Source organism: Dipodomys spectabilis, unplaced genomic scaffold (genome assembly GCF_019054845.1).
Source record: "Dipodomys spectabilis isolate Male_0828 unplaced genomic scaffold, ASM1905484v1 ptg000286l, whole genome shotgun sequence".
NCBI classification, from domain to species: Eukaryota; Metazoa; Chordata; class Mammalia; order Rodentia; family Heteromyidae; genus Dipodomys; species Dipodomys spectabilis.
In genome coordinates this window covers 618,446-646,348 of record NW_024870963.1, presented here as the reverse complement: position 1 = coordinate 646,348, position 27,903 = coordinate 618,446, and the positions used below count along the sequence as shown (strand labels likewise).

The 27,903-nt window shown below is 42.4% G+C and overlaps 1 protein-coding gene, 1 long non-coding RNA gene and 4 other non-coding genes across 6 annotated transcripts; 4 read left to right on the top strand and 2 right to left on the bottom strand.

Annotated features, from left to right (window-relative positions):
• Positions 1-8,465: 8,465 nt before the first annotated feature.
• On the top strand, positions 8,466-9,461 carry LOC122126632 (olfactory receptor 6S1). Its single transcript, XM_042701132.1, has one exon. It carries the CDS (start codon positions 8,466-8,468, stop codon positions 9,459-9,461), a length of 996 nt encoding a protein of 331 aa, XP_042557066.1.
• Positions 9,462-16,989: 7,528 nt separating this feature from the next.
• Positions 16,990-17,679, bottom strand: LOC122126629. The gene is made up of 3 exons (XR_006150981.1): positions 17,585-17,679; positions 17,156-17,361; positions 16,990-17,064 (listed from the first exon to the last, which is right to left on the bottom strand). It is a non-coding gene; the product is annotated as an uncharacterized LOC122126629 (long non-coding RNA).
• Positions 17,464-17,536, top strand: Trnat-ugu. The gene has a single exon. It is a non-coding gene; the product is annotated as a tRNA-Thr (tRNA).
• A 158-nt stretch (positions 17,680-17,837) lies between the features above and the next one.
• Positions 17,838-17,909, top strand: Trnap-agg. The gene has a single exon. It is a non-coding gene; the product is annotated as a tRNA-Pro (tRNA).
• Positions 17,910-20,997: 3,088 nt separating this feature from the next.
• Trnal-aag lies at positions 20,998-21,079 on the bottom strand. The gene has a single exon. It is a non-coding gene; the product is annotated as a tRNA-Leu (tRNA).
• A 565-nt stretch (positions 21,080-21,644) lies between these two features.
• Trnap-agg lies at positions 21,645-21,716 on the top strand. Its single transcript has one exon. It is a non-coding gene; the product is annotated as a tRNA-Pro (tRNA).
• Positions 21,717-27,903: the final 6,187 nt, after the last annotated feature.

The following is a 27,903-nucleotide window of genomic DNA, read 5'->3' as shown; positions in this document are numbered from 1 at the left end:
CTTGAGGTGAGCAGCTTTTCTATTATGAACTCCTAGCCAAGCTAGTCTGCCTTGCAACAGGCCTCAAAACAACCCTCAACTGACCATGAACTAAAACTAATGAAGCCATGAGACAAACTAAGCTTTTCCTCTTTATAAATTGTTTATCTTTAGTATTTTGTCCCAGCAACTGACAGCTGACTAACAATATAATCAACTTAAAAATCGAAATTTATTGTGGCTTTCAATTGGCCTGTTGCATCTGGGCTTGTGGTAATGTGGCACATCATAGTGAGCATGTTGTAGAAGAAGCTGTGCAGCTCACAGCCAAGATGGGAAGTAGAGATGAAGAGGAGTGGTTGGGGGGGTCCTAATATTTTCTGCAAAGACTACCCCAGAGACCTAACTCCCTTCTACTAGGTCCACCTACTAAAAGTTTCAACACCTCTACTACCATCATGGACTGGGGAGCAAGCCTTTAAGGCATGGGTCATTGGGGGAATACTTAAGATCCAAACTATAGATTCTTCTTCCTCTTCTCTCATCCTTCTGCTACTTAGTCATCCACTCTCCTTAGGCTCTTTTTTTCTACATAATGAGATGTGATCTACTAGGGATTAATCTCCATATTGGAGGGCTTTTTTTTTTTTTTCCACTGCATTTCTCATAATGTGTGTTCAACACCTTGGACTAGGAGGTGCCTGAATTTTAGGAACCACATGGGCAAATATTTTGTTTTTTTTTGTTTTTTTTTGTCAGTTGTAGGGCTTGAACTCTGGGCCTGGGCACTGTCCCTCACCTCTTCAGCTCAAGGTAAATGCTCTACCACTTAAGCCACAGCACCATTTCCAGTTTTCTGGTGGTAAATTGGAGATAAGAGTCTTATGGACATTCCTGCCTGGACTGGCTTTGAACTGTGACCCTCAGATCTCAGCCTCCTGAGTAGCTAGGATTACAGGCATGAGCCACCGGCACTTGACAAGATTTTGGTTTAAATTCACTAAATTCATGAAATGTAGCTGTGATGTAGTTCAGTAGTAGAGTGCTTCCCCATTTTTGGCAAGGCCCTGGGCTTGATCACCAGCATAGAGGAAAAAACAAAACAATAACCACCCCAAACCCACAAAATTACATTAAGCACAGTTGCTCAGTAATTTTAAACAGAATTTAATTATAACTTAGTTAACTTCCAACAATTTAGCAATGCAAATAAGAATCTTACAGACTTTACTGCGCGTCTTGGCTTCAAACCAAATCTCAGATCTCAGTGTTCTAAGTAGTTAGAATTATAGACATGAACCATTGGTGCCAGACTTACTATTACTATTATTATTATTATTATTATTATTGTCAGTTGTGGGGCCTGAACTCTGGGCCTGGGTGCTGTCCCTTAGCTCTTCAGCTCAAGGCTAGCACTGTACCACTTGAGCCACTGCGCACTTTGGGCTTTTTCTGCTTATGTGGTGCTGAGGAATCAAATCCAGGGCCTCATGTATGCAAGGCAAGCACTCTACCACTGAGCCACCTTCCCAGCCCCTACAAATGTTTTTTAAATGTTTGTGAGATGAGAATTTCTTACTCCATCAACTAATACCACCTTACAGGGTGGAATGTTATTATATGGATTGCTTAAATGTTCCCCAATGCTCAAATTCTAAGGCTTGGTCTCAGACTGGTATTTCTGTGAGGTGGTGGAACCAAGTCTGTAAGTCACTGGAGGTGTGCTCTTGAAGGGGATTTGAGGATGGTGACCCACTCCCACACTCTGTTTCCTTCACGGCCACGAGAAGAGTGCATTTTGCTCCTGCTATTGCCATCTAGCATCCTTACCAGGGCCCTAAAAGCAATAGATTCTTCAGATTTTGGACTGAAACTCTAAAACTGTGAATCAAAATTAACATGTTTCTCTATAAATTGATTATCTTAAGAATTGCCATAGTGATTGAAAGCCAGTGGGGGATGGAATTCTCTTGAATGGGGTTAGCGCCTTATAAGAGTTGGTCAGAGAATCACTTGCTCTTTTTCCTCTCTGTGAGGAAAAGCAAGTAGATTGTTATCTGCAAGCTAGGAAAAGGACATTCACTAAGAACTTGATCGTACCGATGCCCTGGTTCAGGTTTCTAGCTTTGTCTGTGAGAAATAAATGTTTTCTTCGTTTCTGCTTTTGAGGTACTAAGAATTACAGGCCTTGTGCATGCTAGGCAAAGACTCTACCACTGAACTACACCCTAGCCCACAAATGTCTATCCTTTAATCTACCTAATACATGGTAACTAGTTATAGTAGTCTGAACCAAGACACACCATTATAGCACTGTAACAACATGCTATACTGTAATCCTATATTGTTAAAAATGAAAAGAGAAGAAAACGAAAAGAGAAAAAATGGTATTTTATTTAAAGGAATTTATTATAATGAAAAAGGCTTCTGAACTGGGCACTGGTGGCTCACACCTGTAATCCTAGCTACTCAGAAAACTAAGAGCTAAGGATCACAGTTCAAAGCAAGGCTGAGCCGAGAAGTTCAACTCTTATTTCTAATTCACCAGCAAAAAGCCAGAAGGAGAGCTATGGTTCAAGTGGTAGAACACCAGCCTTGAGTGAAAAAACTGAGGGACAGGGCTCAGACCCCAAGTATCAGCACAAGAAAAGCAAAAAAGGTTTCTGTACTTTTCTGTTACTTAATAGAGTCTCCTCATTCTGAAGCATGCCTGTGTTTGTACCTGTGGGATTCCATATTGCCCCACTCTTTTGGATCAGGCACAAGACTAAAGAGCTGAATTCCTCTTGGAGTCCAAGTTAATGGTAGTTTTACATTTCCTGGGGTCTGGATAACCCATCTGGCATTTGACATTCTCTGGGGATATGATTGGTTAATTTGTGGAATTAGCTTCCATGTATTTCTGACATTCATTAATTTTTATCCAAAGAAATCTTATATTTCTAAAAACTTGAGTGTTCTCTAAGATACCTAAGTGTAACTATTTGTTTCTGAGGCCTTTTATTATGAAATTTTTCAGACATATTATAAGCAGCTAGAAGACTGTAACAGTGTTACCAAGTGTGACCAGTGTTACTAAGATGTGGCTCCGTGGCCAAGCTGGTTTTGTCTAAATGCCCCATTTCTTTTGAAGAAAGTCCCAGACTTCTATAACTTGATTTTATTTGTTAAGTGGTAATTAGTTTTTTGATACAAGTCTAATGTTGAACACAGAAGAGTTTTGAACTAGTGAGGAAATAAAAGACATATCAAACAATAAGCAAGACAAAAATAAAACAACAGTTCAAGAATGTTGTAATCCATTATTAATCCAAGAGACCTGCCATTTTGTCCTTCTGTTCCTGATATACAGAGAGGACAAATTTTCAGGGTGTCTTAAAAAAAAGAAAAAAGAAAAAAAGCATAAGCAGTGTAAAAAAGTCACAAGAAAATAAACATTTTGCTATTCTTTTGGAGGGGGGTCCAGTCGTGGGGCCTGAACTCTGGGCCTGGGCGCTGTCCCTCAGCTCTTCAGCTCAAGGCTAGCACTCTACCACTTGAGCCACTTCCAGTTTTTTTCTTTTTGCTTATGTGGTGCTGAGGAATCAAACCCAGGGCCTCAGGCATGCAAGGCAAGAGCTCTACCACTGAGCCACCTTCCCAGCCCCTGCTATTTGTGTATATACAAAAACCACTGTACTAATGCAGACTAAAATAATGAAAGTTTTTTTTTTTAGAGAAGACACTATTCTAAAGTGGGAGAATAAGATTTATTTTCTTTATTGTGATGCCAGGGATCAAACCCAGGGCTTCCTACATGCAAGGTAAGTAGTTTACCATTGAGCTACATCTCTAGCCCAGTAATCTATATATATTGTTAAAGCTTTATTTTTTTAACTTATTTGAGTATACTTTAAAAATAAAATCTAAAGTATAGTGTATTGCTTAAGAATTATAAAATGATAAATATAAATTTTTTTTCTGATGTGCTATTCTGTCATACAAACACTGGGAAAATATCCTGGTAAAGTAGGTTTGAAAGTGGTAATAGATGAATACTCAAGTCACTGTCACTTCGATAAATAACTCTGAAAGTTTTAAAAGTTACCAAACCTTAGCCAGGCATTGATGTCTCAAATTTGTAATTCTAGCTACTCAGGAAGCTGAGATCTGAGGATGATGGTTCAAAGCCAGCCCGGGCAGGAAACTTTCCATCGTGGGAATCTACAATTAACCACTAAAACATTGGAAGCAGAGGTGAGGTGTGGTTAAAGTGGTTGAGTACCAACCTTGAGCCAAAAAGCTAAGCGACAGCATCCAGGCCCTGAGTTGAAGTTCCAAGACCAGCAGCAAAAAAAAAGGAAAAAAGTTATCAACCTTTTTCTCATCTTTTCCTGAAGTATCTTAGTTATAGTAATAGTTCAATTAAAGTTTAAAAATACATGGAGCTCAGTGTTTATTAGCTCTCAGACATGGAGGGCCTATTTTCTAGAACTCGTCTTCCTTCAGACCAACAAACAAGACTTTCCAGTATTAGCTTAGATGAGTTTGTTTGTTTGTTTGTTTGTTTTGGTCAGTCCTGGGGCTTGAACTCAGTGTTCATCACAGAAGAGCAGCTGCTGCTCCTTAAGTCTGGGATTCAGAGCAGTTTGGTTAATCTGCCATTTTCTGAGCATCTAGTCTATGCCAGGTTCTGTGATGGTGGTAATAAAGCAGAGATGTAAACATAAGCATATTCTAGGAATTTGGAAACAAGCAAAGGACACAGATGAAAACAAAGCAGAGTTCTACTGCATACAGTGCATTAAACAGCAGATTGGAGGAAGATCATCAGGATGTCATGGTTCTTGTTGGAAATTGTTTGAAAAGTAGAAAGGAGAGGAATGGGTAGAAGAACCTTCTCAGGACTGAGAAAACTGTGCCAGATGCCAGTGGCTCACACCTATAGTCCTAGCTGTTTAGAAGGATGAGATCTGAGGAGATCTTGGTTTGAAGTCAGCCCAGGCAAGAAAGACCATGAGGCTCTTATCTCCAATTGACCACCAAAAACTGGGAAGTGGTACTAGGGCTCAAGTGGTAGAGCTCTAGCCTTCACTCAGAAAAGCTAAGGAACAGTGCCCAGGTCCTGATTTCAAGTCCCAGTATTCACACAGAAATCAAAAAAAAAAAATTAAAAAAGGAAAGAAAGGGAAAAGAACTGAGAAAACTGAGTCTTGGATATGAATAGGATGCAGTCAAGTCTTCATTCAGTAGCACACAATGGACACAGATGGAAAACAGGATCCAGAACTCAAATGTTTTGTGCATGTAGAACCATGTATATCATCAGTAGGAGATACCATCATTACCCACTATCTTCCCTATCACTACATACCCTTGAGACTCCATCATTTCCTACCCTAGAACCCAGGGGAAGGAGTCCCAATATCACTTTAAATCTGCAGGGAGAAGAGACAATGTCTATGTTCCTTGGGACATAGACCTTTCCCCTGAGTGTCATGCAAGAGGAAAGGTGGATGACAGTCACAGTTCTATGGTTGGTCAGACTCCACATTTTCCCTCTTTCCTTTGTCAATAATCCCCTTGCTGTTGCCTGGCTTGACATATTCCCAGCCAGCCTTGGCTGGATGAAAGGAAGCCTTTTCAGACTTACCAGGCAGAGTCTGGGAAATTGTCTTTGAATTGGCAGTCTCTCCGGGGTCTCTTAGAAATTTGTTTTCTCCCTTTCTCTCTGGTAACCTTTCTCTAGATAGCACTGCTTCTAGATAGGCTCCTGATACCTGCATTAGTGCTTATTTGGGGGGCATGTCCAAAAACTTGGAGAACTTGAAAACCCATGTTCTATATGAAGGACCCTGCTTTTCAATAGAGATTGACTAGAAATCAACACCAATCTGACCTGCACTGGGGCTCAGTAAAAACCAACGGCCAGAAAAGATGGAGCCAAAAAATAGAAAACTGATACCTTGTACTTGAAGTTCACCTGTGAAAAAAAGTGAAGACATGGCTTCAAAGAGAACATTAGTATGTGGTGTGTGTGTGTGTGTGTTTGTGTGTGTGTGTGTGTGTGTGTGTGTGTGTGTGTGTGTGTGTGTGTGTGTGTGTACTGATACTGGGGTTTAAACTCAGTGATTAGACTCTGCCCTTAACTTTTTCCCTCAAGGCTAGCATTCTACAACTCTAGCTACAACTCCACTTCCAGATTCTTTGGTGGTTAATTGGAGATAAAAAGCCTTCCAGATTTCCTGCCCCAGCTGGTTTAAAACCTCAATCCTCAGATTTCAGCCTCCTGAGTAGCTAGGATTACAGATGTGAGCCATTGCTGCCTTGCTAAAAGAAAACATTTTTCAACCACTAGAAATAAATGGAGCAAAGGGTAAGTGTGGTAATAGCTTGGTCAGTGGTGGAGCACTCCCATCTTCTGTCTTCCAGCACAGGTTGGTCTTGTGGTGACCTATTTTAGAGCACTGGGAAGCATTGTCTTTCACTTGAACCATGTCTCCAAAGATAGGATCACAATGTGGACATGATTTATTCTGGGCGGGGTGAAGGGAGGTAGACTTTGATATTTGACTTTCTCATGACCACAAGAAGGAACATCATGACAGATCAGAAAGCCCCTTTGTTCCTGAGGCAGAGGATCTCTATCTGAAGAAATGGACCAGGGAAGGAAGCTCAGGAGAAGAAGCAGATTGCCCAACTTCTGTTTTCCCAAGTGTGCCAACCTCCTGAACATCAGTGACCCCAACTCTTGTCAGCCTCACAGTGCAAGGTATGGGCAGGACCTCAAAGATGGATGGAGAGAACCAGGAGAGAAAATTCCTTCAGAGTGACCACATGTGCATGTGCCTGTGCGCGCACACCCACATACACACTGTGGAAACATCAAGGGCATAGAGTTGGGGCTCATTGTTTGGGGTAAGTGGGTTTGGACACAGTCACAAACCAGCTTTTGCTTTAGTCATTTTTCAATAGGCTATTGTGTTTTTACCTGGAGGCTGGCCTTGGACTTTAATCCTCCTATGTAGCTAAGATTACCAGAATATATTGCCACACCTACATTGTTTGTTGAGATAGGTTCTCACTAATTTTTTTTTTTTTTGCCTAGGCTGGCCTCAAATCATGATCTTCTGTTACCTGCCTTTGAAGTAGCTGGGATTCAGGCATGAGCTATCATGTCATGCTTTTAAAGCAGGGACTCATCTTTCATTCACTTAAGATATAGTTTAGGTTCAATTCAATGGAGCAATGGAGGGCCAGAATGGATTTCCTTTGTGATTACTAGTACCTGTTTCATTACATTCCCTTTATACATCTTTTATACAGTGTTCTTTAGCCCAAGTATATACCACTTATATTGCTTTTCTTCCCGTTGAAAATCCTCCTTCTTGTCTATCAAACCCATACCAGTTTTAGAGGATTGACTTTAGATATCACTTTCTCCACAGCACTACATGTCTAAGTCTCATATTTGTTTCCTTTGTTTTCATCCCCTAGTTCTCTGGATACATCTGCCAACAGCTTAACTTCTGACAGCTCACTAGGCAGTGAGCTACAAAAACAGAGCAGTAATGATTCCTTAGTCTCTGAGTCACCAAGCACAGATTTGGGACATAATAAATGTAGAATAAATGCTGAATAACTTTCCTGATAAGAAAATACTTTCCACAGATATTGGAGAAGAGACACTGGAAGAATCATTAGGAAGACCAATAATAGGACCACTCCATCCTAGATGGATGAACCCACAGGTAAGAATTTGTAAGTTAACAGCTTCATGTTTTGGGAATGAAAATTGCTGGATGTGCTATAGAACAATATTATTGACAAAGAACCAACAATTTTAAAATCAATTCTTAGCCACTCACCAGTGGCTCATGCTATAGTCGTAGCTACTCAAGAGGCTGAGATCTGAGGATCAAGGGTCAAAGCCAGCCAGGGCAAAGTCTGTGAAACTCTTATCTCCAATGAACTATCAAAAAGCCAGAAGTGACTCAAGTGCTAGAGTACCAACCTTGAGTAAAAAGTAAGGGATAGAGCCCTGGAGTTCAAGCCCCAGTACTGGCAGAAGCACACATGCACGCACGCGCACACACACACACACACACACACACACACACACACTAAAAACTAGGTAGTCTGGGCAAGTTCTCATCCTGGTTGAATGAGAATCATATTTTTCACAAAATCATTGTTTTCTGAATTTTTCACCCAACTGAAATGTTTAGTGACATTGTTATAACAATGAGCTATTATCATTTCAGATCTGACCATAAGAAAGGTGAAAATGAAGGTATTTTATTGGCTATGCTTTAGCCACCCTTTATAAAAATGTTCTCTAGCTGTATAATCTGATGATGGCCTTTGGTGCTTCAAATATTTATAGGACTTATGACTGAAGCAAGTGGAAATATGTGTGCCATTCCATGGTTAGATGACTTTCCGGACCAAAGAGGCTCTACTCTTACCAAGATGGTTCTCATATGATGTCACAGGTGAAAACAAAAATGACTCCCAGTGGGAACCAGAGTGGTAGGATGACAGAGTTTGTCTTGGCAGGCTTCCCAAATCTCAATGGCACACAAGTAGAACTGTTTTCCATGTTTCTTCTTGTCTATCTACTGACTCTGACGGGTAATACATTGATCGTGGGGGTGGTTGGAGCTAACAATCGCCTACAGACCCCCATGTACTTCTTTTTGGGTAACCTGTCTTGTCTAGAGATTCTCATCACTTCTGTCATCGTTCCTAAGATCCTGAGCAATTTCCTCTGGAGGAAACACACAATTTCCTTTGCTGCATGCATTACTCAATTTTATTTCTACTTCTTTCTTGGGGCCTCTGAATTCCTACTGTTGGCAGTCATGTCTGTAGATCGCTACCTGGCCATCTGCCACCCTCTGCGCTACCCTTTGCTCATGAGCAGAGCTGTGTGCGTTCGTCTGGCCTTGGCCTGCTGGATGGGAGGAGTCCTCCCTGTACTTGGCCCCACAGTGGCAGTGGCCTTACTTCCTTTCTGCAAACAGAGTGCTGTGGTGCAGCACTTTTTCTGTGACAGTGGCCCACTGCTCCACCTGGCCTGCACCAATACCAGGATACTGGAAGAGACTGACTTCATCCTAGCCTCACTTGTCATTATCTCTTCACTGATGATCACTGCTACCTCCTATGTTCATATAATCCTGGCTGTCCTGCACATCCCCTCCACGTCAGGGCGTCAAAAGGCCTTCTCCACCTGTACTTCACACTTGATGGTGGTCACCCTCTTCTATGGAAGTGCCACTTTTCTGTACGTGCGGCCATCACAGAGCAGCTTTGTGGATACTAACTGGGCAGTGACAGTGGTAACAACGTTTGTGACACCACTGCTGAACCCATTAATCTATGCCTTGCGTAATGAACAAGTAAAGGAAGCTTTGAAGGACATGTTCAGGAAGGTAGTAGCAGAGGTTTTAGGGAATATTTTGCTTGCTGATTGTACACATAAGAAAACTGTAAGATGAAAGTTAAGTAACTTGCCAGGTGTCGATGGCTCATGCCTGTAATTCCACCTACTCAGAAGGCTAGGATCCAAGAATTGCAGTTTGAGGCCAGCCTAGGAAAACAAATCGAAGGGACTCATCTCCAATTTACCAGAGTGGAGCTGTGGCTCATATGGTAGAATACTAGCCTTGAGCAAAAAAGCAAAGGGACAATACCCAAAATCTTGAGTTCAAGCCCCACAGTACTGGTGCGTGCACACACACACACACACACACACACACACACACACACACACTTTGAAGAACTTAATGATGTCTGGCCTTAAGTGCAAACCTCTCCATTGTCACTTTTCATCATTATTATAAACATCACCAAAGGCCTGAGATCTGGAACTATTAATGAACTTTAGTTCTGCACTTTTTCAGATAAAGATCACAGGGTCTTTATTAATAATAATACACACTATTTTGTATTTGTGTCCTTACTGGAGTTCAGTGCCTGGGTGCTGGTACTGTCCCTGGAAAGAAGAATCATACCACTAGTCAAATATTTAAAGATATCTGCACATATTGAAATTTAAAATTACTAAGTGGGGCTATGTGCATGGCTTAAGGGAGAAAGTACTTGCCTAGCAAGTGCAAGACCCAAAGTTCAAACCTCTTGCCACCAAAATAAAATAAAATTGCAAAGAGTTTCAGTATGTCTTAATGCCTTCTAATTGTTTTCAAAAGTCAGAATGTTTAAAAAATGTCATTATAATATAAAGGAATAAAAATGAACAGACAAATTTGAAACCATAGGTTCTTGGAATAGTTTTGTTCTACTTCTCTGGGAGGACACCTTGATTTTCTCTTATTTCTATGCTTGTGCTCTCTCTCTCTCTCTCTCTCTCTCTCTCTCTCTCTCTCTCTCTCTCTCTCTCTCTCTCTCTCACCAGTACTGGGGCTTGAATTTGTGGCATGGGCCCTGTCTCTTAGCTTTTATGCTTAAGGCCAGCATTCTACTACTTGAGCCACAGATATACTTCTAGCATCCTGGTGGTTAATTAGAGATAAGAGTCTCATGGACTTTTCTGCCAAAACTGAGATTCTCAGATCTCAGCTTCCTAAGTGTCTTGGATTATAGGCATGAGCCACTGGTGCCTGATGCCTAGTGCCTTTCCATCTTAATAATAGAGCTCAGTAAGCATTTCTGCCCTTTACCATCATCACAGATGGGATGATGGCACAACTTTCATCTGTGCTGGTCATAAAGATCTTAAGGAAACCAGGTGGTACATGCTTGTAATCCTAACTACTCAAGAGACTGAAATCTGAGCACTGAAGTTCAAAGCCAGCCTAGGCAGAAAAGTCCACAAAACTCATATCTCCAATTGGCCACCAAAAAAGGCCAGAAGTGCAGCTGTGGCTCAAATGATAGAGAGCTAGCCTTGAGCACAAAAGCTTAGGGATAGCACAAGTTCCTGAGTTCAAACCTCAGCGCACGTGCGTGCACGCGCACGCACACACCACACACACACACACACACACACACACACACACACACGATCCTAAGGAGTTGGAATGTCATACCTACACCAAGAAGCACACTCTTATCCATAAAAGAAAATATAAACTCACTAAATAACAGAGGAGATATCATAAAACATCTGAGCAAGACAAGTGTCTTCTTTTAAGTCCTTGACTTTACAGTCCAGCTCCTAGAAAGTTATTTTTACTACTGCTACTACTACTATTACTATAATTAGTGAGTAGTTGTACAAAGGAGTTACACTTCCCTAAATCAGGAGGCTGAGATCTGAGGATCAGGGTCCTTGAGACTCTTATCTCCAATTAACACCAGAAAACCGGAAGTGGTGCTGTACTCAAGTGGTAAAGTGCTCCATGATCTACAAAAAAAACCCAAAACAACAAAAAACAACAACAAAAAAAACCAAGTAATATACTCATTTATTGACTTACATAACTGCAACTCCTCTGTACATCACCTTTACAATAAAAATTAAAAAGAAAGCAAAAAAAGCCACAGACTTTCTTGCTCAGGCTGGCTCTAAACCTCAATCCTCAGATTTCAGCTTCCCAAGTAGCTAAGATCACTGACATGAGCCACTAGTGCCTGGTGGGTTTGTCATTTAACTTTTTCAAAGAACCAGCTTTTTGTTTGTTGATTCGATGTACAATTTTATTTAGTCTCTAATTCACTGATTTCTCCTCTGATCTTTACTATCTCTGTGTCTGGTAGTTTGGGGGTTGGTTTGTTCCTGTTTTTCTAGAGGCTTTAGTTGCATCATGAGGTTACTTACTTGAGTGATTTCTGTTCTCTTTATGTAAGCAGTTAGAGCTATTAACTTTCCTCTCAACATTGTTTTTACTGTATCCTAGAGATTCTGGTATGATGTTTTCATTTTCATTGGATTGCAGGAACTTTCCGATTCCGCCTTTTATTTCTTCATGACCCAGCTGTTATGCAACAGTGTGTTGTTTACTCTCCACGTGTTTGAGTAGTTTGAGTTTAAAGGATCAGGGCTAAAACAATCTGCGGTCACCTCAGGTTAGAGGATACCAGCGCAGAAAAACCATGTAGGTGGTGGCCTTGTAGCATAGGTGTTAAGAGTCTTGGCCTTACTAGTTGAAGTTTGTGAGCTCATATCCTACTGGGACTTCCGATCCCTTTCTCAAAAAAGGAGTGTTTTAGTTAATTTTTTTTTTTTAAGAGGAAGCAAGCACTTTATGATCTTTAAACGAAAATCAGATCCTGGAGACTGGGAAGGGAAAAAGCTCAGGGTGGGAAGCCCGGGGATCGATCCCTCCAATAGGGGAGCCTGCTTCCCCCAGCGAGCGGAGGGCGCTGCCCCACCCGCCGGGCCGAGGGGCCCTCGTTCCGGGTTTAGGAACGAGTCTCACGAGCCCCGCGCACTCCCTGCCCCTGGCTGCGGCCGCTTTGTCCTTGGCCCCGCCGTTCCGTATTGCTTTCCCAGCTTCAGCCTGCCATTCCTCTGCCAGACATCGCAGCTTCCGCGTATTTCATAGATGGGTCGGGTCTCCTAGAAACCTCCGATCTCGAGCCTAGAGCTCGCCTTCCGCCAGCGTTTACGGGATTCCTGGGAGTCTACACAGCCCCTTTCACTCCGTTCCTCCGGTGGTTTAGTGGACAAGGCAGAGAACTGCAGGAAGCTATAATCATCCCTAGGTCGTTGGTTTGTATTCCAGCTTGAACAAGTGTGGCTTATCTTTTCTGAGCTTTTGGCTTTTTTTTTTTTTTTGCTTGTCTACTCAATCACAAAAGGGTTTGCTATCTCAGTCCAATTACTGGAATCCTTATCCTAATTTTTTTTTTTTTAAAGAAAACAGGTTTTTGTGGTGTGTGTGTGTGTGTGTGTGTGTGTGTGTGTGTGTGTGTGTGTGTGTGTTTCAGTCCAGTTAGAGATGAGAGTCTTATGGAGTTTTCTGGCTCACAATCCTCAGATTTCAGCTCCCTGAGTAGCTAGGATTACAGGCATGAGCCACCAGCACCGGGAAAGAGAACAACTTTTTGATGACTGAGCCTTAATTTCACAAGTCTCTTTTGTGATTATTGAGTAGATGTATCTATCTAGTCAGGAGATGTGAATTTTAAATTAGAATTTATTATCTCATAATCTTTCAGACCTGTTTGCACTGGCTGAATTTTAGGTAGCCTGGTCATCCTGATTCTGTTAATTTTCCATTATCTTTAATAACTAATATGGCAATTAAGGAAACATACCTCAGAAATGCATGCCCTTTGGAAAGTTATAAACAACACAGAGAATAAGTAATACAAAAGGTAGATGTGCATGTGGAAAACATCCCTTTGCTAGTAAGAAATAATCATTATAACAAGGGAAAATTGTTTGCCATCAGTTAGGAAGTATTAATTGCTATCTAATCCTGAAAAGAAAGCAGGATTTTATTTGTCAGTCATGGGGCCTGAACTCTGGGTTTGGATGCTGTCCCTGCACTCTTCAGATACAGGCTAGCACCCAACCACTTAAGCCACAACACCACTTCTGGTTTTTTGATGGTTAATTGGAGATAAGAGTCTCACAGACTTTCCTGCCCAGGCTGGCTTTGAATCATGATCCTCAGATCTCAGCCTCCTGAGTAGCTAGGACTACAGGTATAAGCTATCGGTGCCCAGCAATGACATATTCTTCTAGAATGTCACTATTCTAGAATGTTTCGAATGTCATTATATATTCAGGAGTGGCCAGCTTAGAAAAAAACATTGCATTTGAACAAATAATCTATTTCCATTTCTAGAAAGTTATAATTTGCCCAGTGCCAGTGGCTCACGCCTGTAAGGAGGCTGAGATCTCAGGATCATGGTTCAAAGCCAGCCCTGGCAGGAAAAGTCCTTGAGACTCTTGTCTCCAATTAACTATGCCCCCCCCCAAAAAAAAGAAAAAAGTCAGGCTGGGAGCCAGTGGCTCATACCTGTAATTCTAGTTACTCAGGAGGCTAAGAGCTGAGAATTGTAGTTTGAAGCTCGCCTGAAAAGGAAAGTCTGAGACTCTTATCTCCAATAAACCACCAGAAAACCAGAAGTGGTGCTATGGCTCAAGTGGTAGAGTGCTAGCCTTGAGCCTAAAGAACTCAAAGACAGCATCCAGGCCCAGAGCTCACACCCCACGACAAAAACAAAAACAACAACAACAAAAACCTGAAAGAAAGAAAAGGAAAAGGAAAGAAAAAAGCCAGATAAAAGAGGTAATTAAAAAATTATTTTTGTGCTGGGGCTTTAACTATGGCTGTTTTGTTTTTTGATCGTTTGTTCATGTTTTTGTGCCAATCCTGAGCTTACCCCCCTCATGGATAGTTTCTACGGGTTTTAGCCACAACTCCACTTCTGGCTTTTTGGCAGTAAGAGTCTTATCAACTTTCCTGTTTTGGTTGGCTTTGAACCATGTTTCTCAGATCTCAGCCTCTAGAGTACCTAGGATTACAGGCATGGGCCATCAGTGTTCTGTTTGGGGTTTTTTGCTTTTTTGTTTTCTTTCGTTCTGTTTTTTGTTTTTAAAAGTAAGGTCTTGCTATGTAGATCAGGTTGGCCTTGAACTCAAGATTCTCCTGTCTCAGCCGCTTGAGTGCTAGTATTACAGGTATACCTAGCACTGCTAATAAACTTTACAAGACAACATGGTAACATATTTATGACAATGAGAAGGAGTGATGAAAATGAAAAGAGAATTTTGATCTAGAATCTGACAGAAATATTGCTATAGTCTCAGTAAGGAAGCTTTTAGGAAAGTGTGTGTAGTGAATCATGAAAAAGAGAGACAGAAGTGTTGAAAAAAGTAACAGGAAGAGTGGGGTGGGTAAGGTAGATGTGAAGGTTGTAGCTGGAGAATTGGCAGAGGATGTCAACAGAAAGAAGAAAAGGGACAAAGGAAACATAGGGGTTCAAGACTACAGACGTGAGGAAAGCAGAAATAAGGCAAGAAGTAACAAATGGCCTAAGTCAGTGGAGACAGAAATCAGAAAACATCTTTTTATCAGCAAGGGGATGAAATGGAATGGAACTGAGGAACAGTGAGGGTTCTGGGGACAAAAATGTCATAGGAGTAAAACTACACAAACAACAACAACAGTGCTCTCAATGTTCTAGAAAATTCTATTTTCCTTAGTGGAAGTAAAGAATGCTGGGTAACTAGCAGCCTGGTAGGGACCGGAGAGTGGGGAGGTTGGGAGGGGATTTCAGTCTATTTACTCTGTTTTGGAAGGAAAGGATGGCTTAACAGACACTTTCTAGGGTGTTAGAACTTCAGACTAGACAGGGCAGATTCTGGGAGTCATTAGAAGAAGATGAACAGCAATACCAAAGTTAAAGGAATCTTGGAAAAATAATACAGAATTAAATTTCAGAAAGAAGGAAAAATAAACACTGGAAGACAGGCTATTACCTTTTAGAGAAAGAAAAGGAAGTGATGTGAAAATTACACAAAGAAAGGAACTATATAGCAATGTCAGGAATGTCCAATTTATCTACAGGTACCCAGCTTCATGATTTTCTTTCTTTTCTTTTCTTTTCTTTCTTTCTTTCTTTTTTTTGGTTTTACTTTTGGTGTTGGGATTGAACCCAGAATTTTATTCATTCTTAGTAGAGCTCTACTGCCAAGCTACAGCCCAGACTTTTTTTTCTCCCTTCTTCCTAGTAAGTACTAGTAACAAAGCAAAACCTAACCTCTCAATTTCTGCTACAACAAACAAATCATCCACTCTCCCCACCAAGGGAAAAATAAATCTTTCTCTTTGATCAAGACCTTGGAGGCCTAGGAAGATATATCTTGGTGAGAGGTGGGTAAGAGGAAGGGAAGGTCTGGAGGAGTGGAAGGCAAGGATCCCAGGAGGACCCAGAAAAGGAGGGAGAGGAGGAAGAAAATATACAAAAAAGAAGGCACTGGGTCAGCACCCAGTAGCTTACACCTGTAATCCTAGCTACTCAGGAAGCTGGGATCTGAGGATCACAGTTCCAAGCCAGAATAGGAAGACAAATCCATGATACTCGAGGTAGTGCTCTCAGTGGTCTAGAAAAATGCTACTTTTCTTTGGTGGAATTAACCAGCAAAAAGCAAGAAGTGAAGCTGTGGCTCAAGTGGTAGAGCATAGCCTTGAGGGGAGGGGGGAAGCAAAAACTGAAGGACAGAGTTAGCACCCAGACCCTGATTTCAAACATGTAAACGCTGGTATGGTAGAAGACAGTTCTGTCTGGCAGTGTTAGTTCATTTAACTGTTCCAGGATGCTGCTGGAATCATCAGTTACTTTTAGGAAATACTTTGTCAAAACAGGTTGTAAAGAAGGTTCTGCTTGAGTTCAGAAGAACAATAACTGCAAAGCAAAGTAAAACAGCTTTCCTTCTAGACATCATAGAGTACTTCACAAAATGGAGTCGTTAGACGGATTTGAAATGGCAGAGGTCTTACATAACAAGCGTGTTCCCTTTGCAATGTTCTGTGATTCCTCAGTAAACATAAGCATTCTTTGGAGAGTCTTCCTGGGTAACCTTTTTATTAAAGATTAGCACAAGTAATCAATAATTATTAGCATAAATGTTCTTTGGAGCCTTCCATCTTTTCTTTAGTCTAGACACAGAGGAAAGGAAAATTGGAGGTGGGCTTAAAAAAAAAAAAGACCTCTGGGGATTCATTGCATGTTCTGAAAGAAAGTGGAAGGTGGAAGGGTTAGGAACTATTAGGGCCACGGCATTTGTAAATTTTCGTTTACATAATAAAAAAAGGAAGGAGACCAAGAATCGTGAGCAGATTTCTGACAAACTTTGTGGTCCTGGACAATAAAAGTGAAAAATAAACAGCCCGGAGCAGGCGCGGAGCACAGGCCTGACTCCAGCTCAATTCTGGGATCAGGCCGAGACGCGCTCCTGCTTAGCCCTTCCGTACTCCTAGATCCTCAGTGATACTTAGGTGTAAAATATTTCTTAGCAAAATGTATTTTTAGTTCTTGTTTAGTAGAACAAAGTTTTGAAAATTGTAAATGTTATTTTAAAATAAAAATCGTTTTTGGAACCAACCGTGCGTGGAGATATCTGTGTCTTTAGGGAGTCTTTATCTCCAACATGACAGTTATTTTCCCAGTTTCCTTCTTCCCCTAATTCCAAACAAGCAAAATGAGGGGCTTAACTTTCTGGGTTGGAAAAGGTTAAGGCCCTGTACATCTCTCACCTCCCCCTGGATTTTACCGTCAGTATCAGGCAGCCTCTACTGTCCTCTCAGTTTCAGGGGCCTCCCCGTGGGCTCCACGTGCGGAATTCTTACTCTACCACCTTTCCGTGCAGCACGGGCACAAGCGATCGAGATGAGGGGCAGGAAGACGGCGGGCAGTGGCTCTGCTCAAGTCGGAATCTCGTAGAGGCTGGTAAATTCCGTGTTTGTAGCAGCGGAAGACCTTGGGTTTGATTATTTGATTAAAAACCTATTAATTGCTCAACACATTAGCTTACACTATGCATCTATAAGGTGAGAAGAAGAAAAAGAAAAGACAGGTAAGGGCTCCATAGCTCAGGGGTTAGAGCACTGGTCTTGTAAACCAGGGGTCGCGAGTTCAAATCTCGCTGGGGCCTGCGGTTCCTTATTCTTTTCCTCCGTGAGCTCTCCGTGAACGCACATACCCATTCGTGAAGTTCTTACGATACCCGCCTTCCCAGCTCCTTTCTGCGATGTTTGAAGTGGCAGGGATTTACTTCCGCTGCCGGAAGTTGTTTTGTTCGGGTCCTTCCCAGCACCCGGACTTGACTGGTGCGGAAGCCGATGTGTGTGTAGGCGCGTTCTGGCCAGCAGGCGACGCTACTGTACATCACACGTTTTACACGCACAATGACGCAAATGAGCCTTGAGGCGGAATCAAAAGGAGCTTGTCAGGGCGGCTCGTTGGTCTAGGGGTATGATTCTCGCTTAGGGTGCGAGAGGTCCCGGGTTCAAATCCCGGACGAGCCCAGTTTTGTTGAAAGTCTCGTGTTTTGTTCTTTGTATTCGGCTTAGGAAAATTGCCTTCAAAGTCTCGTATCAGGACCTTGAAGTGGCCAAGCAGACAGCTTGCAGTTACATGTCCCGTTGTGCTTTACAAAGTGCTTCTCATTACCAGCAAATGCTTCACGGCCTCGGGTGGGAGGTGCTTATGGGCAAAGCAACATACCATTTTCCTGTCTGTGTGTTTATCTGAGTGATGTGTATCCTTTAAAAAAGATTACCACATAGTAAAGGTTTTTTCCTTTTCTTCAGTTCTTTCTCCCTCCCCAAACCTGTTGTTTTCATTCTTTCCTTATTTTTCCCACACAACCCAGTGAGTGAAACCATAAATCCTGTTCACTCCAGCAGAGCAATATAGTGATGAGAGAATGAACATTACCAAAGGCAAAATTCATAAGGCTAAATTAAAATAGAATGCTTTGTGGACTCTTAGCTTACTTTATTGAATGGATAACTACTCCATTAGAAGTTAACTTAGTTCCCTTTCTGGCAGTAGAGGGCCATCCTATCTACAATGAAGTCTTGACTTGCTTGCTTAAAGGCTGGGTTTTCAGCTTTCACATTTACTTAAGGACACCCTGCCTCCTCTGGTGACTCCCATTACTGTTCTCCAAGCTGGGACCTGGTTTCCCCAGTCAACCATTCCCTCCCCACAGGCTCCTTTTTCCACCTTAACACACACAGTAGCTGTTTGTCCAAGTGAGCAAGGGCAGTCCCCACAAGCAGAGAGATGTGCTGTAAAAATTTTTAAAACTTCTTCCGTCTTAACCATCCTTTTCCTTCCACACCAATTAGCTTTTCTCAATATCGAATTTTTAAAAAATCCTTAGAAGTTGGGCATTCTCTGTCTCAGTTTCCTTCCCTTAACTAGATCCTTCACCTCAACCAGCTATGATTCAAGCATTTTCATCTCTCCATTCCTTTCATCAAGGTTACCAGTGACTGATCAATTCTCAGTCTCCACTTCTCATTAGCATAGGTACTGCACACCTCCACTCAGGAGTCCACTTTCCAAATTCTTTCTATGACTCTTTTCCTAGGCCTCACAATTTTCAAGTGTTTTCTTGCCTCTCCTTTGTGGCTGTCTACACTTATTCAGTTGTGTGGTTTGAAACAAAATCTACTTTTAATAATCAGTTTGGTCCCTATTGTCACCTGTGTGCCCCATGGGAATGAGTTACAGGCACCTCAAAATCAACTTGTCGCAATTGGTGTTTTTGGTCTACCGCTCCTGTTGTAATCCCACTAGCATCCACCTCTCTGGAAATAAATCTCTCACATCACATGATAGCTATGCCCTTCACCCCCTCCCCCTACAGAGATGTATTCTTCATCCACTTGCACGGAAACCCTGGAATCTACCATTAAAGAGTGCTGCCTGCTGCTTCAGCATCACCCATTCCCCACAGTCACTATGTTCAACTTGCTCAGCATGGTCTAGCCACCACCTCTTCATAGTTTCCCACAGTAACCTTCTAGCTCATCTTCCAATTCCATGTTCTCCCCCCCCCCCCCCAGCCTCCCATCCGTGGTGGGGCTTGAACTCAGGGCCACTTTGAACCACATTGCCACTTCTGGTTTTTGAGTGGATAATTGGAGACAAGGGTCTCATGGGGACTTTTCTGCCCAGGTTGGCTTCCAACTGCAATCCTCAGATCTCAGCTTCCTAAGTAACTAGGATTACAGGTGTGAGTCACTGGCACCTGGCTACCAATTCTATTCTTTAATGCGCAGGTAACAAGTTCTATCCTACTATTAAATAAAAGCAAACTAATATTCTTCCCAGCTTGAAAATGTCCAATAGCTTTTCCTCACACTTAGGACAAAATTTGTAACCTTGCTCTTGTGTGCTCTGGCCAAGATGGCTCTCTGATCTCAGATCCTGCTCTTCCCTGCCTCTCCAACCTTCTATTCCAGCTCCAATGGCTTCCTCATTGCTCTTCAACCACAGATGTTGTCTCCTATCCCTAGAGTATCTTTGGTACCATTTCTCTACTCCTGCCTTCATATGTCATTCTTTAGAGACATCTGTCTGACCACCTTTCCAAAATAGCCACCTGTCATCACCACACTACACTACTTTCCTTCTTAGCACATGTTACTATGGCTATTATTTACAATGGTTTCTTTTTTACTTCCACCCTTTTATTGAGTGCCTACTACTATACCCCTCAGCACTGAACCATGTGTATGATACAAAGTGATGAATAGTGATGGAATTAATATTTCTACTTTGTCCACATCTACTGGTCTCCAAAGGCACAATGAAATAATATTTATTTCTCATTTCTAAGAGATTCAGATTGGAATTTCCTCAAGAATCAGGGCCATGGCCATGTGTGTACTTTAAACTGGGAAAACTTAAACTGTTCCTCATCTCTCCAGGGTCTACACTTACAGGTTTTCATATTTAAGGCTAGTAAAGAACTACACAGAAATAAGGAATTGAGAACCACAAGAAGTAAGCCATTTGCTTAAGGTTACTCAGTAATGGGAGACTTGGAATCCTGACACCGGGTCTCCTGGCTGTCCTGACTCCAGTGGCACTGCCCTGACCTTCCTGTGCCACATTTGTTCTCTGACGATGTTACACATGTCTAAGGGCCAATTTTAGTAATTGACAGGCGATAACAGGGCATAAGCTCAAAATACACCCTACAGGGGTTCAAGGACAGCTTGTGTGGGTGCTACTTTTTTCTTTTCCTTTCTCTTTCTTTCTTTCTCCCTTCCTTCCTTTTTCTTCCTTCCTTCCTTCCTTCCTCCCTCTCTTTCTTCCTCCCTTTCTTCCTCCCTCCCTCCTTCCCCCCTCCCCCCTCCCCCCTCTCTTTCTCTCTTTCTTTCTTTCTTGTTTTGCAATATTGTAAATATGAGAAGTTCCAAAACAGGATAAAGACTCTACATTTTTCTTTTCTCTTTGTAAAAAGCGTACGATGAGCAAAGTGATTAGGTGTTTTTCTTCTTTTCCCTCATTACGTTGATCAGCCTGAAAGGTGCGAGATAATTTAGAAGGAATCTAACGTGACAGCCTTTTCAAATTCCGTTTCAAAAGTATAGCTGGCAGCGGTGGGATTCGAACCCACGCCCCCGAAGAGACTGGAGCCTTAATCCAGCGCCTTAGACCGCTCGGCCACGCTACCTGCCAACTAGGGGGCTGAAATATATTCTTTACTATTCTATTTCTACAGATTTCCACCCTTCCGCAGCTTAAATATTTATAATTTTACTAACTTTGCCTCTCATCCCTATCCTTTCCCCGGTTTTCTGATTGTTTTCGTCCTCTTTGAAGCCGTGGCGCTTGGCGCTGGTGGAAAGAGCCGTGGTCCTGCAGGGGGACGCGCGGAGCAGGGAACGCGGCGCCCGCGGGCGGCAGGCGGCGGTGGAGGGAGCGTGGCCGAGTGCCGCCCCCGGGACTGGCCGCAGCCTCGCCTCACCGGCTGCCAGCAAAGCAGCGCGTCCCCGGTAAAGAGGGCCGCGTTTGGGCACCGGCCACGCACACAGCTCGTGATCGCCTCCTTCACTCTTGTGAAAGGATTTACAGCTTCCTTCTTCATCCTCATTTGGACGAAAATATGGCAGTGACCAGCTTCTTCCAGTAGGGGGCATTACAGCCCCTATCGCTCAAAAGAAACTTGAAAGCCAACTGTGGACATGGCTAAAACTTTTTCTTACTGGAGTTGTAAATCCCCAGGGCTTCCCGGGGGTGGCTCGTTGGTCTAGGGGTATGATTCTCGCTTAGGGTGCGAGAGGTCCCGGGTTCAAATCCCGGACGAGCCCTTTTTTAAAAAAAATCTCTAACCCTAATAAATCCAAAGAATTACTTTAAATAACCTATGTTAGGATATAACCTATGTTAGGAAATAACCTATGTTTAGGATAGTTATACAACTTCATGCTCCAGGATTTCAGACTCACTTTATTTCTAAACCATCCACCTCATGGCCTGTATTAAATCCCTAGAATCTACCCCCAGCAGTTACATAGAATTAAAAATCAGTCAATCGTTGGATTGTGGTCTATGCAGCTTGCAGATGGAGGCTGGGGGCTACAACAGAATGAGTAAGTGAGAAGAACAAAATAATGAGGAAATAAGGGCAGGACAGTCAATCTTTGGCATCACAACAGGAAACAGAAAGGAAACCCATCCCTAAGAAAGCCATCCAAATCCTCACTATTTAACCTAAAGTCAGACTCCGTAAGAAGATGGCCAAAATGTGGCATGCCTAGGCCACATTCTAGTCCTCCTGTTTTTTATTTCCATTTTTTGCCAGTCCTGGGCTTGAACTCAGGCCCAGGCACTGTCCCTGAACTTCTTTTGGTCAAGGCTTGCACTGTCTACCCCTTGAGTCACAGCACCACTTCCAGCTTTTTATGTGTACATGGTATTGAAGAATCGAACCCAGGGCTTCATGCATGTTAGGCTAACACTCTACCAATGAAGCCACATTCCCAGTCCTGTCATCTTTCTATTTTAATAAATTTTTCTCTCATCTTAAAAAAGTCCTTATGCTAAAATAAGCCATCATTTTTTCTTTTGCAATTTCTAGAAATTGTTCGTTGAAGACTTAAAAAGATGTATTTTATTTTACAGTTTTTTTCTTTTTTTCTTAATATATATTTTTTATTACAAAGATACTGCACAGAGGGGGTCACTGCATATTGTATATACATTTTTCTAATTTGGGGAGGGGAAGGGAAATAACAAAATGCTGAACATATTGTAACAATGAGATGTACAAGACAGTATGTTGAAAACGAACTTTACAACTTTGTGGGGGTGGAGAGGGAGGAGTTGGGGTGTAGCAAGGTCTGATGGGAAATGGACTCATTACCTTGCTCATGTAGCTTTGACCCAGGAAATGTGATATATATTATATATATACATATATATATATACATATATTATATACATACATATACATATACATATGAATTCTATGCCTCCATCAGAAAGAATGACATTGCCTCATTTGTTAGGAAATGGAAAGACTTGGAAAAAATTATATCAAATGAAGTAAGCCAGGCCCAAAGAAACATAGATCCCATGGTTTCCCTTATCTGCAATAACTAGTACATGTCTAGGACAAGCAGAAGAGGTCAAAAGCTATGTACATATGATATGATATGTATGTATGTATGTATGTATGTATATGATATGTATCAGATTATATGACCATATAATCTGATGTTAAGCGAAATGAACCCCAAGATAGGGACACATCTTTGTTGCTGTTCTTTTTAATTTATTTATAATGTACTATGTGATTTTTGTTGTTGTTTCTTTGGATTTTCTTCCCCCATGGTACAACCCCTGTTGTCATTGTAAAAAATGTATTTTATACCGTTGTCGCGTAGCTCTCAGTTTTGCTCCAAACTAGTTAGCCAAGGTCCCACACTTGGAGCTGGGTGCGCTCCCTGTCCCACAAAGGTCCGCGGATCTGTGGGTCTGTAGGGAGTGAGGACGAAGGAAGCCCCGCCCGCCCGGGTCCCTTAGGAATGAGCTTCTCAACAGGGACCTCCCCACCCCCACACCACACTTAGTACAGGCATTGCTGGGTCCAACCTCCCACCTGTAACTCTGGGCACGTGGTCTGGAGGGTCTGGCCTGGCTGGAAAAACAAAACTTAAGCAGGGGATTTCCTGCCGGTGCTTGTGCCAGAAACTGCACCTTCTCAAAAGCTACGCGGTCTGGTGCACACGCCAGTGCCACCCATCGACACCTTACTCCCCACCTTACATCCCCGCGAAGTGACTTGATAACGGGAACAGCAGTTCGTGCCTTAATGAATTGCTTTTGTTTTGTTTTTCCGTGTTGTGCTCATTTCAAAGTCCCACTCCTCAAAGCCACCTGCTTCCATTTGTAATTCGCCTCCCCTAGTTGGTTTACTCCTGGGCCCAAGCAGGTGCACAGCTTCGTTTCTGTTGTAACTTCCCTCTCTCAGACCACAGAAATGACTGTGCTAAGAGCAAGCAGCAGCAGAAACAGCCCAGTTGCTCAGTCCCCTTTTTGAAGAACATATAGATGTATATGGGGAAACTTTCAGTGTCACAGATATTGTCTGACTTGTCAGCCCTTCTCCCTTTCTTCCTGCCAAGTTGACTTCAGTCATGTGTCCTGACTTACCTACATGATCAAAGGCTAGAAGCCACAAGTACTTTAAACTCACTCCTAACAACGCTGTTGAGCCTGTAATTTCCCCAATTCTGCCCATGTTTGGAAAAACAGTAAAACAAACCAATTTTTAATCAGTCTGTGTGTGTGTGTGTGTGTGTGTGTGTGTGTTGTGGGGCTTGAACTCTGGGCTCACTGTCTGTGAGCTATTCAGCTCAAGGCTACTGCTCTACTACTTGAGCCACAGTGCCACTTCAGGTCTTCTGGGAGTTACTTGGAGATACAAGTCACATGGACTTTCCTGCCCAGGCTGGCTTTGAACCACGATCCTCAAATCTCAGCATCCTGAGTAGCCAGGATTACAGGTGTGAGCCACTGGCACCCAGCTTGAATCATTCTTTAATCCTTTCTCAATGCAAGTGTACTTCCTTCACAAATGATGCTAGCTATATACAGAATCGTTCCAAAATTCATACATTCCTCACCAACTCTACCACTACCACACTACTGCCACTGTTGCTGTCATTCTTTTTCCTTCCTTTTTTTTCCCCTTATACCTGACTGGGTCTTTAACTCAGAGCCTCTCTCTCTCTCATTTGGCTTTTTTGATCAAAGTTGGCAGTCTACCACTTGAGCTACAGCTTCACATTCAGATTTTTCTTGGTTAATTGAGATAAGAATCCCTCAGAATTATCTGCCTGGGCTTACTTTAAACCATGATCCTCAGATCTCAGCCTCCTGAGTAGCCAGGATTACAGACACATAATCCATCACCACTCAGTTTCTTCTTTCCTTTTCTTCCTTCCTTTCCTCTCCCTTTCTTCCTTCCTTCCCTCCCCCTTCCTCCCTCCCCCCCCCTCTCTTTCACCACTGAAATGGAAGTACCCAGGTTTTTATTTACAGCCATGTTTTAGCATACAAGAAATAAATGGTTAATTAATTGTGTTCCTGATGTTTTAAATCCAAAAATCATTGAGTCTTTTATGATAGTGTCCATCCTGCGACCCTAGGGGAGATAGGCTTATGGAAGAATTGAGGGCTTATTATCAGAGGACTTTTGCTGAGTGAGAAATATTCCATCTTCCAGGAGAAAGACAGCTAGGTCACTTTGGAAAATACTTTCTGCAGTTTTCCTTCTAGCCACATCATGGCTTTATAAAAGCTTTGCAAGAGCTTTAGAAGGTACTCCCTACTGGGCAGGAAGGAAGGCTCGCAATTGGTGCTTAGGGGCTACAGAGGGTTAGTGTCATTGCCTTGTGCTCACTGCTCAGGGCTCTTACTACAGGACTGTAACTATCTCTTCTGGAATTGAGCAAACTCTCAACTAGGTGGTGTTTAGAGGGTCAGGCTACAGGTTCATTCTAGAAGAGAATGTAAGAGAACTGATTTAATACAAAGAGGAACAAACATTCTATTACCAGAGAGGAAGGGAAAACTGATGTTGGGGAAGGATCCATTATTATGCAGTACTGAGGACACTGCTGGCTTGTAGGGTGGTAGAGGGAGGAATTCAAGGAATAAGAGGTGAGAATCTACTGTCAGCTGTTTGACCAAGTGATTGCTGCAGGTGCCAAGTTAAACTGGACTCTGCCCCCTTGTGGACAAAAGTAGTACTATCATGGGTCTATCATTAACTGTCTTGGACCACTTGTATATGCCATCAGCCAATCAATCAGCCACTTCTGGCTGATCCTCTGTGTGAATAAGGTAGGATGTAAAACCTACACAGAAGAAAGCTGTGTTATTTACCAAGGAAATTGTGTTCAAGCAACTAAAATGAACTGCTTATTAAGGTAGATGGTATCTCATGGACAGGGAAGAACAGATCAAATAGCCAGTAACAAAATTCCCCATGGGTCTCTAACAATATAAGTGAGGAATCAGAAGCCCAATAATGAATGAATGGAAAGTCTTTCTATTTATAATAGCCAGGCTATGGTGCTTATCAAGAAATGAATGATAGAGAGACTTTGACATTTATACACAAGGGAGTTTTACTGAACCATGAAAAAGAATGAAATTATACTATTTGTTGGGAAATGGATCATTATATTAAGACAAATATCAAATTTTCTTTCTTCTATTTGGAATCTAGATTTTTTTCAGGCATAAAAGTAAAAGAGAACTATTTGTGAGGAGGATCAGCAGGAGAAGGGATGTGAGGGTAGTGGGGCAGTGGATATGATCAAAGAACATTAGACACATGTGTAAGAATGTCATAATAAAATCCATTGGTGGGAAAATGAACCCTAAGATATGTATTTAAATGTTTTTTTTTTCTTTCATGCATTTGTTTCTAACGCATTTTTAAAATTATTTCTTTGTTGCTTTGTATGTCCCTCCCCCACAATATAACCCCTGCTTTCACTGTATTTGATGTCGGTATAATTTGTGGAGGGGAAGGGGAAAAAACAAGTCGTTTAAATAAGGATACAAGTGGACCCGTTGCAACAACGAGAAGCACAAGTTGTCATGTCGAAAACGAACTTTACAACTTTGGTGGGGGGGGGGGATCGGGTGGGGGGGGTGGGGAGAGTCTGGAAAGGGATGGGAAGGGTAAACAAAGGAGGAGGCTACAATGCTTGATAAGACATGTACTCACTATCTTGCCCATGTAATTGTAACCCTTCTGTACAGTATTTTCACAATAAAAAATAAAAATATATAAAAAAATTAAAAAAATGTACTCATTACCTTGCTCATGTGATTGTAACCCCTCTGTACAGTATTTTCACAAAAAAAAAACTTATTTAAAAAAATCCATTGGTGTGGGTATGGGTGTGGGCATGCATGCATATGTGCATGTGTACTGCTACTCAGGCTTAAACTGATGGCCTCATACTTTTGCTTAACTTTTTCACTCAAGGCTGGTGCTATCCCACATGAGCTATACTGTCACTTCTGGCTTTTTTCGGCTTAATTGAAGATAAAGTCTTTCCTTCCTGGGCTGATTTTAAACCTTAATCCTTAGATCTCAGCCTTCTGAGCAGCAAGGATTACAGGCATGAGACACCAGGGCCTGGCTGTTTAAAACATATCTGTTCTTTAGCGTTATAGCAATGTCTTGGGGTTGGGAGAATATCATCCTGAACTCTGGGCCTGCGTACTGTCCCTCAGCACTTCAGCTCAAGGCTAGTGCTCTACCACTTGAGCCACAGTACCACTTCTGACTTTCTCTGCTTACGCGGTGCTGAGGAATTGAACCCAGGGCCTCATGCATGCAAGAGGAGTACTCTACTACTGAGCCACCTTCCCAGCCCTCGTCTATTTTTTCTAAGGAATTTCATCTGATTTTTAGGGCCAATGGAACTTGTCCAGAGTAGAGCAAAGTCTAGCAGTGATAAGAAAGGTAGAAATGACCTGGGGTGGGGGCTGGGGGGGGGCACAGGTTGCTGAAAGGAAGGCTAGGTTAACAGTTCTGCTCCTCCAGATTCTGAGGGGACTGGTAAAGGCTCAGCATGAGAAACCAGATATGCTATGATCAAAACAGTCTTGGAAGGGAAAGACTGGAGGGTGGTGGTCCTGCCTCACAGCCATTACAGAGGAATGCTTCTGGTGAATCTCCTCAATATGGTCTTTGTTGGTCTAATGCCTGATGGTAGGCAGTCTCTTCAGGAACACAAAAAAAAGTTGCAAAACAAGAAATGGCTTGGTTCCCCACACACTCCCCCAAAGAAGGAACAGGACCTCATGTGCATAGCCCAGGGCTGTAACTGCAAGACCAGGATGAGAGCCACTGACTCAGAACACACCTTGTCCCAGGCCAGGGACAGCCTGTTCTTGGTCACATGCAGGTCCCAGCCTGTCCATCTCACCTGAACAAGCTGACCAGAAAGGCAGTGGGGGAAAAGT